Source organism: Polistes fuscatus, unplaced genomic scaffold, assembly GCF_010416935.1.
Source record: "Polistes fuscatus isolate 324 unplaced genomic scaffold, CU_Pfus_HIC Scaffold5, whole genome shotgun sequence".
NCBI classification, from domain to species: domain Eukaryota; kingdom Metazoa; phylum Arthropoda; class Insecta; order Hymenoptera; family Vespidae; genus Polistes; species Polistes fuscatus.
This window is the reverse complement of record NW_025113129.1, coordinates 9414899-9428938: the sequence shown is the minus strand read 5'-3', so window position 1 is coordinate 9428938 and position 14040 is coordinate 9414899. Positions and strand designations below refer to the sequence as shown.

General features: G+C 30.2%; 1 protein-coding gene across 2 annotated transcripts in view; it reads left to right on the top strand.

Annotated features, from left to right (window-relative positions):
• The window catches only part of LOC122522050 (protein madd-4), a 193642-nt gene that overhangs the window by 111189 nt on the left and 68413 nt on the right, over positions 1-14040 (top strand). For both annotated transcript variants that reach the window (XM_043642840.1, XM_043642839.1), the window contains exon 2: positions 4927-5049. In XM_043642840.1, coding sequence (XP_043498775.1) covers positions 4927-5049 — 123 coding nt within the window. The remainder of the gene's footprint in view (positions 1-4926; positions 5050-14040) is intronic.

Below are 14040 nucleotides of genomic sequence, written 5' to 3'. Positions count from 1 at the left end.
AAATGATGGATAAATGCTGCGTAAACAGTAAACGAGTTAAATAAAGGAGAAAAACAATTAATTTATAGACTCACAGGGAATTTCTGAGTTCCCACGGTAGAAAATTTCTCAAAAGTTCCATAAAACAAAGAATATAATAGATCATCGTACTTCACAGTGTATTAGACATTCAAAGTTCTAATCTGACAACACGAAGCACCATTTACTACGATTTCTCGATGTTATATTCTGACACATATTCTCAAAATCGAGCCTATCTTCCATCTATCTATCTATCTCTCTCTCTCTTTCTCTCATACAAAATTCATGCGAGCACGCGATTTCGGGTAAGAAAATTAATTTTATTCACACCATGGCGCAAAGTACAATCTCGTGTTTTCTCGAGGACGCTTCAGGCGACTACCTTTTCCTTTTATTTCTTTTTTTTTTTTTATCTTTTCTTTTTACATGCCGCGAGGTTGAAGTCGTTGTTGCTTGCTTAACACTTTCTATCTATCTCTCGCTCTCTCACTTACGCGTGCACGCATACACACCCACACACTCTTTATACTCAAACCGAGAGGAATCTTTTTATATTATTATTATTATTATTTTTTTTTCTCTTTCGTCGCGGTTAACCCTGACTCACCTGAATCTAATCAACGCTCAATTCTTCTTCCTTCTTCGTCTTCGATAAGAGGAATTTGATTGACGAGATAAATCGAGATACGTAAAAATATCTTAACAACTAGTAAGAATAAGTCTCAGAACGCTTGAACACGATACGTCCATTTAAATCCAGAACACGGAAGCGAAATTTTCGAGTCGTTACTTCTCTCTCTTTCACTCACACACACACACACACACACACACACACATACATATATATATACTTAGACATTTACAGCACACAAGGATGTTTCGTATCCTGGTCCTATCAGTGGATCCTCGGCACTTACGCGCTCGTGAATACACCGACTTAATTTAATTACGTTTCCAAATGCTTTCTACCATACCAACACGTTGCCAACGTTTAACTTTACCAAAAGTTTGCCGCCACCTGCGACAATGACGGACGCGATCGATTTTATTTTTTACATTTTTTATTATCTTTTTCTTTTTTTTGTTTTTTAGGAAGGTGAAGTTTTTTCTTTTTTTATTTCTTTCAACCAATTATCGAATATCTCTCCAAATTGTTCCCTCTTTCGGAGAAATTTCTTATTAAATAATAATCGTATTTCCGTTACGCTCAAATGTATCCCATTCAACACTTTAAAAGTGCAAACCATTTATTAATAATTATTGAAATAATATTTAAATAAATATTTCATTTTATCAAATAATAAATACTTCGAATAAATGAAGAAATATCAGTCAACTTTTTATATTTTTATATATATTTTTAATAGTATACATATATATATATACCTCTCGTGTACCAAAATGTTTGATTCGTAAATTTACAAGTCACTCGTCATCGATAAAAGCATAACAAAAAATAAGGGTTCTCGGTTTTGTTTTTTTTTTTATTTTATTCTTTTTTTTTGTTTTCGTCGAATCGACAAAGTATCGACGATACACGAGTCAAGTCATGTTCGGCTTAATTACTGGAATTAATGCGAGTCGGTGGTGTTAATCCGGGTGCGGCACGCGAGCCAATCAAGGGGCCCAGATAAGAATGAAACGATATCGAAACAGGACGGCTCATTAGTCGTTCATGTGTTCGAGATATAAATTACACGCTTAATCCGATCTGCTTGATAATAGTTCAGACATTTATTTCTTTTCTTTTCTTTTTGTTTTCATCTTCGATAGAGAACATTTCATAGAGACACTTGTTATACTATATTATATTCGTGTATGTATAGTTATAAATAATTATAATACATACACGTATCGATTTGTTTCGATTAAACTCTAAAAAAAAAATATTACAAATTTAATCATTCGTTAAATATATCAATTATACGTTATCTTAATCATCGTGATTACCTAACCAGCCACTTAACTCTCGATCACTATAATTTTCTCCTAAGAAAAGAAAAAAGAAACTAAGTGAACAGCATACAACAGCCTATCAAATTTTTTCATTGGCAATGATCTAGGATTTTTCGACATAACACTGCGATAACTGTAATTATTTTCTAACGATAAATAACTCTCTCTATTATTTTCTCTCTCTCTCTCTCTCTCTGACTCTGCTTTTTCAATAAGGAACATCCTACTTCGTTAAAGCTATAATCATTCCGTAGATTAATCTTCGAACTTCTTACGTAAACTTTGTCTTACTACAATCCCAATTAAGGGAATACGATCGTAAATGTATGAATCGTTTCGTCGATCTTTAACGAAGAATCTATAATGATAATAATAATAGGAAAATTTAAACCAGATGATTTATTACCCATTGTGATGTTTAAAAGGTAATTAAAGGATACTAATTACAATCACTTTTGAAAGTCATTTAATACTTTAGTTATTCATGGATATTTTTTTTTCTATGCATATTATAATAATATAATTTTTTCCAGGGACATGTTTTCGAGACATTTTAATGTAATTAATATTATTTGTTTTTAAAGATATCATACGTCTTCTATATATATATAATTAATAAAAACATATTTATTTGTGATTGCTGATTAGTACGGTTAAATTAATTTATGAGATATTATAATTTTATAATTGGAAAAACCAATCATTACTCTTTTTATACTACTATCACTGTAAATCTTAATAAGTATATAAATAATTTGGTAGTAATTTCAAAATTAAAATATTTCTTAAACTAATAAATTTTCGATAAAAATAAATGAATAATTTTCTATACGAAATATTTTTTTATTTTTAATTCAACAAGATGGCTGTTATCGAAGATGGCACCAGTTTCGACGCTAATACAAAATCCGATTTTTACAAAAATACAATCACATTATCTCATGATTCAAATTTTAAAATAAACAATCTTATAAAAAGAAATTATTTTACAATTAAAAGTTCTACATTAAATATATCTCTTAAGAAATATTGATTTTCATCGAAATGAAATGATTGAAGTATTTAAATTTAAACGGTTCACCGCGTAGATTTAAATAACTAGAATACCTATATTTCGCATATGTAACTATATAGTTACATATTTGGCTCTTCTCTAATCCCAATCTATACAAGTTCATTTTCTAGATGCCCGAGGCGTCGAGCGTTAACCTTTAATTACAGGCCGGGCTGAGCGTCTAAATTTATCGCTAATAACGTTGCAACGAACAGAGTTAAGCTCCATCACCGAACGGTCTTTCTGAGAAGCCGCGTCACGGAACGGAACAGAACGGAACTGGACTGGACTGAACTGAACTAAACGGATCACGTTCAAACACATACCGCAATTTTCACTGCTCTTTCATTCTCACGATCCAATGAATGCGAACATTTAAGTTTTTAACAAACCTTTTCTTTTAGTAATAAAAAAAAATAACATTACGTGTATCATTTAACACAAAGTAATTCCTATTGCGTGTAATATTAAACGGGTAACCTAAAAACGCATTTCTAGAGATTAAACCTTCTTTTTTATAACGCCATGTTTATTTTTCTTTTGAAATCGCACATACATCTTGTACCTTTGCAAATTTTATTTTACTTTATTACTCCTTAATATTTATATTATATTAAATAATACAATTTTTTACTTACTCTTTTTTGTTCGCAATATTTCTGCCAGTCGAGAATCCTAGAAACTAAATTGGGTTACATAGAATTAAAATTAAATGAAGATTACTAACTACGGCGATTAATTAAATCCGTAAGACTGGCTTCTACATATTTTTTATTATTTTTTTTTATCTTTTAATCAATGTTAAAAACGATACGTACATACGTGTATGTATATGCGCGTATACGCACACACACACAGATATATTCTATACAGAGATGATAGACTCGTATACCAATTTTAAAACAGTTTAAACGAAGGGTATAACGATGACGAGGAGAATGATGAGAGATATTAGTAGGTTTGAAATTTTTTAGAACGAATTTTACAGAAAGTATGCTGACATACTACTACTACTACTACTACTACTACTACTACTACTACTAATACTACAAATACAAGTCTGTAGAGCTTGTTATAAAAGTTCTCTCTTGTACGATAATACCGGAAAATAGATATCCGTTTTCGGCTCGAAGCTAGGTCACAATTAAATTTTACTTCTCTCTCTCTCTCTCTCTCTCTTCTTTCTCCTTTCTCCTTTCCTCACCTCATTCTTTTCCTCATTTCATCGCTCCTACTCTCTTTCACTCTTTTCTTTCATCCTGAAACGATCACCCGTGACCGCAAGAACATGCATACACACTTTTAAATATTCACCAATGCCAATCCTCGAAAAAAAGAAATAAAATATACTTTTTTAAACGCTTTCGAATAACGTCGGCTCGTCTCTTTAACCAAGAGTGTTTTCTTTTTTTTTTCTTTTGTTTCTAACGAAAGAAAGAAAAAGAAAGATGGGATACTCAACGACGATATCTCGTGGGTACTTTATAGCCAAGCTTGTCACGTTTCGGACCAGAATTAGCCATTATTTTTACGCACTCGATCATAACGTTTAGAGGTGTGTGTGGGTTGTTACCTGGGCTCCTACGAATTATGTTCTTACTTTCTTTTATGACAAGTTAAATGCTCGAAATGTTTTCTTCTCTCTCTCTTTTTTTTTCTTTCTTTCTTTTTGTCAAATACATCATATATCCGTGCGCGAGTGTGTATTTGCGTGTAAGTTTTTATGATATAAAGGGTATAAATATCATAAGAAATAAATCTGTCATAATTATCGGCACAATTATGTGAAAAGTATTATGAAAATTGTTGACTATTTACAATTTAATTTTTTCTTTTTAATTTTGTTTTTTTTTAAGAAAATATACTAATGTTAAATATTGATTTTCTGATTACAGATATGTCTATTGGGGGTAGCAGTAAGTGACAACAGTACGATCGAGGATCATTCAGCGATCGAGGACGTTTCAGAAATCGCAAACGTTGCGAACAATCTCGACATAGTAGACACCGTTGATCAGGTATGATTGTTTTTACACGATTCTTTAACGTTTCCTTATATGATTCTAATTCTAGCATTAAATATATAATCTTCTTCGAAGAGATATAAAAAGAATTGTTAAAGTAAAATAAAAAAGCTTTCAACCAAGGCTTGAATTTTCTTAAGAATTTACAGGTCAAATTACGAATCTTCTTCTTGTATTTACAAGTGTCAGCTACGCGATAAAGAAAGAAAGAAAGATAGAAAGGCAAAAAAAATAGCACGGTAGTTTTCGCGTGTTTCCTTCTATGCAACAAATACAAATTTTTCCAAGTATGTAAAAGAAAGAAGTGTCGAACCGAACCGCTCGCGGAAAAAAATAAACACCCTTATTCACGTTACTCGGACTGAAACGGGTCGTCAGAAATCGTTATATACACCCACGAAGAAAAGAAAAAGAAAAGAAAAGAAAAGAAAAGGAAAGAAAAGAAAAGAAAAGAACGGGGAAAGAAAAGAAAATACCCAAAAGAGCGAAATAAGAAGGAGGATAAAAGGGGTGGAAAATGGAAAGAAGAATACAAAAAAAAAGGAAAAAAAATGGCAAGGAAAGAAATAAATGAAAGAAAGTAAACGAAACGAAAGAATAGGAGAGAGAAAGAGAGAGAGAGAGAGAGAAAAAAAGAGAGAGAAAGTTGGCAGCAACCATCAAGTTGTCGCGAAAACGAGAGCTTTTATTTTTCCGCTGGCTTAACGCGAGTTTTACCAAGTCTTTTCGACACGCTTCTTATTTCTACTTCTTTCCTCCCTTTTTACTCTATTTTTTTTTTTATTTTTATTTTTATTTTTTTTTAATTTTTTTTTTATTTTCTTGGTTGGTTCACGTACGTAAGTAGTAAAGGATTTGAACTTTTTTGTTTTATAATATTATTTACTCTACAACATTAGTTACGTTAAATCTATTTATTTTATTAGTATTTTTATAATTAATTAAATAGTCAACGTATATACGAATATTTTTGTTACGCAGTATAAATAATTAAGTACTATTAAATTAAATTTTGTTTATGAATATTATTGATGGTTTTTTGTGTTAATACGTATACCAAGAAATATTTTAATAGAAGATAATAACCATTTATAGTTTATTACGGATTGCTAAGAATTTATTTAAAAATGTGCAACTCAACCCTCTTAAGTTGCAATCGCGTAATTTTTCACTACCATTTAACTCCAACTAATTCTCGAATGACGTTTACCAAGTTGTCCTCATTTTTTTTCTATTTTTTTTCCTACTCTTTTATGTATTATATATATGCATGTATAACAAGTGTCGTTGTGTATTTCCCATATACATTTCTCCCATTTACATTTTCTTTTACTACATTTCGAAAAAAGAAAAAAGCGTTTAAAACGTTTCTACTTAAAATTTAGTTTCCGTGTAGTCGTTGAAACGATACTTCGCAAACAAGTTTAACATATTTCTTTGAAAAAAGTAAAATACGAAAGAGATATTTTATCTGTCACTATTCCTCGAAATTTTTTATAACACGCATACTCGTATTTTTAATACACATATACATTATCCTTTATATGGAAATAGAAAAAGAAAATATAATAATAATAATAATAATAATAATAATTTCAAGATAGAACAAAAGTTTCTGTTTTAATCGAGCGTCAGAGTTTTTATTGATAAACGTACACATATATACTATACATATATATGAATTATCAATGTATGTGTATGTATGTGTTTTAAGAGGTATAAGCCACGGTTGCATTGTTTCACCGATTGGGTTTCGCGAAACCATAGGACGTATAAGCGTCCCTCTATTCATGAGTTTTGCCATTTTTTCCAAGTTCGTGTGGGCAATGAACTCAACTTTGTTCACATGGTTACTAATGGACCTTCAATTCTATCGTCATCTTCTTCTTTTTCTTCTTCTTATTTTTAGAATCAAGTTAAAAAATGAACGTTCACAATTATTCATTCGATCGTTGAAACTTTTAACATGTTACAATATGATAATAACCGTATGATAAATCGAAAGAATCCCATTATGGTTGGAAAAGCAATTTCGTATAATAACGTGTAATATTAATGAATATCATTCGCGAATATATGGGGAGATGAGGATAGTAGGAATGTTATATATCATTCATATCGTAATTCATGGATGTATTTATTTCGAGAATCATCAAAATCGTACGAATTTTCTCGACAATATTCGATCGTAATATACATCTCTCTCTCTCCTTCTCTCTTTCTGTTTTTTTCATTTTTATTCTTTGGCTCTCTTCTTTCGTACTTAGTAAACTCAATAGTTTTAGAAAACTGCATCACCGTGAAACGCTCTTTTATTCAACGAGAACGTATGCATCAGTAAACATGAAACTTTAATGCAATACCGTACGTAATCGTACTTCATACCAACATCGAATGTCCATTTGTGAGAGTAAGATAGAAAGAGAGATGAAAAACAAGATACGATGTTGCATTGATACAACATATTTTTTAATTTTCATCACTTTCGTTTCGACGATATTTCTAACTAAACGATTTGCTTTACTCAAATTTTGATCCACTTAATTCTTCTTAAAATCATTTAATTCGTGCTTATGATCGTTTACAGTTGATTTATTTAATTTCTTAATAAAGTATCATTTCTTTAGAATTAGCAGAATTTGTAGTCTGTTTGATAATATTATTTGCTACAAATATATGAAAGTTTTTGTAATAATAATAATTTTATTAAAAATATTTCTAATATTTTATATGTAGGACTATCTAATATGTAGGAAAATATTAAAAATGTTTAATATATGAGAAACAACGTTTAATACCGAACGTCATAATTTTCTATTTTATTTTCTCATTTCATTAAGGAGAAATTTAGCGAAGAAAATAAAAGTTGTAAGCTACTTACTTAAAATTACTTCAACTTTTCTTCCTTTCTCTCTTTCTCTCTCTCTTTCTATCTTTTCGTAATATTTTTGAAGTTTCTTTAACAGCGTCAAATTTGACAAATATATATCTACCACGAAAGAGAAAAGCGATGCAACTTTGACGAGGTAAAGGAAAAGAATATCTCGTAGAAAAGATATCTCGTAAAATCGAAATATCATTTGTCTAGTAGATCCATGTCTTGTCTCTTTTTCTTCGTTCGTTCGTTGGAGCAAATTTCTTTGCCTTCGAATCAGTCGACGGTACTATACTACGACCGCGAACTTTCTTTCGTGATCGAGATCCGTTGAAATAGAATAAAAGAAAGAAAGAAAGAAAGAAATAAAGAAAGAGTTGGCGAAAAAAGAGAAAGACAAAAAACAATTCTCGCGAAAAGGAAGTTCTCTTGCACATTTATGTATGCGTGCGTGTGTGTATATGTGTATAAGTATGCACGGTAAAGTCTGCTTGAAGAAAACGAAAGAATATAAGAACGTGATTCGGTGAACAACTAGCGATGTCATTTTCTTCCTTAAGGAAAAACTTTATTCTTATCAAATCTATTTGATCACATCTTTCTTCGAAATATTCTACTCAAATATTTGCCTTCTAAATTAATTCTTCTCGGTCTACGTTAAAATTTCATATGTATCTTTAGCTTACTCTATACGATATTGACTTGCTCAAATTTTTGTTCGTCTATACTTATATTTTCGTTTTTTAATTTAACAAAATTTAATACTATGAAAATACTAAGAAATTTTAATCAAAAATATAAAATTTACATAACATATTATATAAAAATTATATTTTATTAATTATAAAATTGCAATTGCATATTCTAAAATTATGTAAAAATCATATAACTCTTAATATATATATAAATTAATTTTATATTTTATATTCATTATAAAATTTCTCCATGCAGAAACAAGATGGTCTCTTACATTATTTAATTTTACTTAAAAATTTCTTCTGTTCAAAAATGTCTGACCATATAATAATATTTTCTTTTATACTACTTAAAAATTCGAAATATTTCGGAAATAAAGTAATAAAATAAAAAAAATTTCTACTCAAAATACGTTGAGAAGAATGTAATCTTTAAACTAGTACATATGTGTTTAAACAAGCTGAAATATAAGGAGAGTGCATTAGAGTATTAAAATAATTGTTAATTAAGCGGTCTTTGGCTGGATTTTACTTGCCATGGAATGTATAGCATATGAAATATGATAAACATTATATGGAAAGTAATATACCATTGCCCAGGTCTAACCACGAGGAGGTAACCGCTTCTGAAGACCCACGAGGGATGTGCATCCTGAAGATGTCCACATCCGAATTAAATTGAAAAGAAAGAAAATGATCTAACCGAGAACATTTTTTAAGGAACCTCACTCTTAGGCCCCACTCTAAGAATTATATCTAAGAAACTTTACAATAATTATCGAGAATAAAGAGAAAAGTTTGAATGCTGAATAAGAAAATGAAAACGAGGAGTGCATCTGAATAAAATTCAAGTAACATCAATGATATTATTTAAAACTAAAACACTTTAATATAATTTCAATATATGCACATGCGGAAATTACAAGTTACGAATATTTTATATTTAATAATTTTCAATCTACCTAAAATATAGTGTAATAAAAATAAATTTATATAATTCTGGGTTTATCCATGGTATCTATAAAAGAAAAGAAAATACATTAAAAGTAACTATCATACATGTGCAATGCTACGAGGAAAACAGTAAATGGATTAAAATACTTGATTTACATTGAGAAATAATTATTTTATATTACCGTTTACCATAAATCTGTCCTCTTCTGGTCATCTTCTAATCCACTTTCCCTTCCTCTTCGACGGAATAGTCATATGAAACAATAAACTGATTAAAAACATTCATTTACTTATAGAAATAATTATTTTCTACTACCATTTACCATAACTCAGTCCTCTTACGGTTCGTTCACCCTTCTCGTGGACGAAATGGTTATCTGAAAAAGTAAAAGAATTAAATAAGTTCATTTACTTATAAAAATAATTATATTCTACTACCATTTACCATAACTCAGTCCTCCTACGGTTCGTTTACCCTCCTCTTGGACGAAATTTGGCATCATAGTTCATCCTGCAAAGAAAATATTAAAAGGAATAGGAAAAGGATAGGGAGAAGTAGAACTTTTAAGGTGGAACTTTTCACGATTTTTGTTTTAAGTGGTTTCCCCCCGATCGGACTAATCCACTGACTCTAATTTTTTTTACGAGAAACCTAGGCTTCACGCAACGATCGACCATTACTCTAACAGCAGACGGGTGAGGCCTGACTAACGGATAGTGACCGAATCGTCAACGCGTGTCGCTTCGGTCCCTAAGCTAAATGCATATCTATGCACACTAAATCGCGAATAAAAAAACAACGCATCCTAATAATATATATTACGAGGAACCTAGGCTTCACAAGACGACCGACCTTCGTGCTAATGGCAGGACCGGTGAGGCCTGACTAACGGATAGCGATCGAATCGACTACGTGTCGCTTCGGTCCCTATGCTAAATGCATATTTTATGCATATTAAATCGCGAATAAAAAGAAATCTAAAAGTTATTCCACCTCAAAAGTTAAGTAAACTCACTTGAATGCATGCTAACTCATGTGAGCATACTTGAAATAAAGGAAAAGAAAGAAAGTGAAAGAAATAGGGAAGGTATGATGGTTGGTGGGGAAAATTATAAGTAAGGATTACCTGTAAATGTATAAAAGTTATTAAAAAACATTATAAAATAATTAGTTTCTATATATTGAATGGATACAAGGAAACAAGGAAAGGGGTAAAAAATATGATATTAATTAGGGATTTTAAAGAAACTAATTACAATTATAATGTTTATGGTAAGCGGTCTTTGGCTGGATTTTACTTGCAATGGAATGTATAGCATATATAATATGTTAAACATTACATGGAAAGTAAAATACCATTGCCCGGGTCTAACCACGAGGAGGTAACCGCTTCTGAAGACCCACGAGGGATGTGCATCCTAAAGATATCCACATCCGAATTAAATTGAAAAAAAATAAAATGATCTAACCGAGAACATTTTTTAAGGAACCTCACTCTTAGGCCCCATCCAAAGAATTACATACAAGAAACCTTACAATAATTATGTACCTCTGAAAAAAATTCAAGAAACATCGATGATTTTATTATAAACTAACACACTTTAATATAATTTCAATACATGCACATGCGGAAATTACAAGTTACGAATATTTTATATTTAATAATTTTCAATCTATCTAAAATATAGTGTAATAAAAATAAATATATAATTTTAGGTTGATCCATAGTATCTGTAAAAAAAAAAAATACATTAATGTATTGTATGTAATGCTTATACCAGTACACGTATGTTTAAATAATCTGAAATATAAGGAGAGTGTATTAGAGTATTACAATAACTGATAATTAATCGATAAAAATGTCTATTGTTGTTTAAAAGCTCGGAGTATATGTTCTGTCAACCGTCTCCCTCAAAATTCACCTTGAGACTGGCACTTTCTCTTTTATAAAAATTCTTTTATTAAAAGTTGTTTATATGACCTCCCGAACATTGCGCATGTATATAAAGGAAATAATCCATATAATTAATACAATTTAAGATTGTAACGTTCTGATTTTAGTATTTTTATCATTTATATGTAATTCTTTCAGTAAATGTATATTTGTTTTAATGTTCTTGCACAGTGATGACTTCGAAGAGGTGGGGTAAAATTTTCATCTAATAAAACATCAGATCGAAGTTATTTAATATTCAAAATATGTTAATAAGTATGTAATGCTTATACTAGTACATATATGTGTCTAAATAAACTGAAATATAAGTAGAGTGTGTTAGAATATTAAAATAATTGTTAATTAATCGATAGAAATGTCTATTATTATCTAAAAGTTAGGATTATATAATCTATGTACCGTCCCATTCGAAATCCATCGTTGAAGTGAGTCATTGTCCTCTATGAAATTTCTTTTATTAAATGTTGTTTACATGGCTTTCCGAATGTTGCGCACATGCGTAACGAGAAAATTGTTTCCAATAAATAAAAATTAAGATTATAACGTTCTGATTTTTGCATTTTTTTCATTTTCATATAATTGCTTAAACTAATGTACATTTATTTTAACGTTCCTGTGTAGTGATGACTTTGATGGATAAAATTTTCATCGAAAATAATGTCACATCGAAATTATTTAATATTCAAAGTATGTTAATAAGTACGTAATGTTTAAAACAATATATATGTGTTTAAATAATCTGAAATATAAGTATAGTGCACTAGAGTATTAAAATAATTGTTAATTAAACAATAGAAGTGTTTATTGTTGTCTAAAAGCTCGGAGAATATGATTTATGTACCATCCTCTTCGAAATTCATCTTTAGACTGGCCCTTTATCCTCTATGCAAATTCTTTTATTTAATATTGTTTATATGACTTTCCTTAAAAAATAAAAATGTCTGACCATATAAGGATATTTTTCTTTTATACTATTTAAAAGAAATTACTAGAAACTAAAAGAAACTATTGATTTTTCTTTTCACTTAATTTAAAAAATGTCGAAACACGATCATAAACATTCTTTTTCTTTTGTTTTATTTTTCTTATTCGAACAGGATCTTACACAGAAGTTTGAATCATGAATCTTCGTCATTGCGAAATAAAATTGTGCCCGTCGTTTGCACACGTTTCGTATACACAGTTACGTTTGTATTTATGTGTACGTGTTTGTGTGTGTGTGTGTGTGTGTGTGTGTGTGTGTATGTGTTGTGTTACATATTCACGATGTGCATTCCTATATCCTTTCATTTCTGTCTTTCTAAATACGAAGAGTTTATTTTATACATACATGTAACGTAAGAAGAGAGATGATATACGGAAATATCTCGAGAAGATAAAATTTCATCGTGGAAAGTTCTTAATACGTCACTAGAAAATATATTATTTATGATATGAAAACTTGGCATCCAGCGAATCTATTTTCAGATTAACTTAAACCTGCTCTTTTTTGTTGGTTTCGATCGATTATCTTTCGAAATTTAATCAGCATTTTTTGTGATAACGTATTCCGTCTAATGAAATTATAAAATTATTATTTTTGACAAAATTTATATCTCTCTAATCTGAAATCTTTTCATAAGTATTTAATAATAACGTAAATTTATCTTAATAATCGTATCATGAGTACTTAAATATTACATATTCAAATAATTTGCTTCGACGAGGTAAAATATTAAAGAAAATTTGAAATTCTTATTAACGCTTCTAATATTTATACGATCGCCATTTTGAAACGTTCCAAAACATTCAAAAGTGATGTGTAAAAAGTAAATACCTAGAAATAAAATGGAAAGAAATAAGAGTAAATAAATGTATCAAGTATTATAGTTATTAGTATAGTTACACGTTGAAAAAGGGTTCACCGTAAAGTCTTACTTAGACTCACTTGACCGCACGTGCCGTTACAATGCACATCCGTATCTCTTCTTTCGTGCCGTGAGCCGTGCGAAGCAACGCGCAAAAGTACTTTAGAAGAGAAGGGGTAGGTGGACGGAGGTGATGGGAAGGTTGGAGGGGTTGATAACAGTATGGGGGTTGAAACGACGTCGAGACTTCCAGTGGCACTCCCAAAGAACAGAGGAACAGAAGGGCGAAAACGGCCGACGAAGCACTCACGGGACTATCGTGCACCAGTGTAATTGGCTAATTGTATTTAACGGGTGTTCAATTTCAAAGGTATATCACTTTACCAAGCTTGGTAAAATAGCGACGTTCATTCCCATCTAGAGAAAATATTCATTAATTTTGTTAAATTCGTTATTCCTTGATAATGCTTCTTTATAATTATTAATTATATTTTTGATAATAATTATTGTTTATTATTACCACTTTGAGTATTGGTTATCAATAATTAAAAAAAAAAGAAACAAAGGTTTTATGAGCTCCTGGAAATAGGCAACTTATTTACAACAACAAAAATTTATCTCGTTACCGACTGTCGGTAACAGGATCGGAAAAATGTATA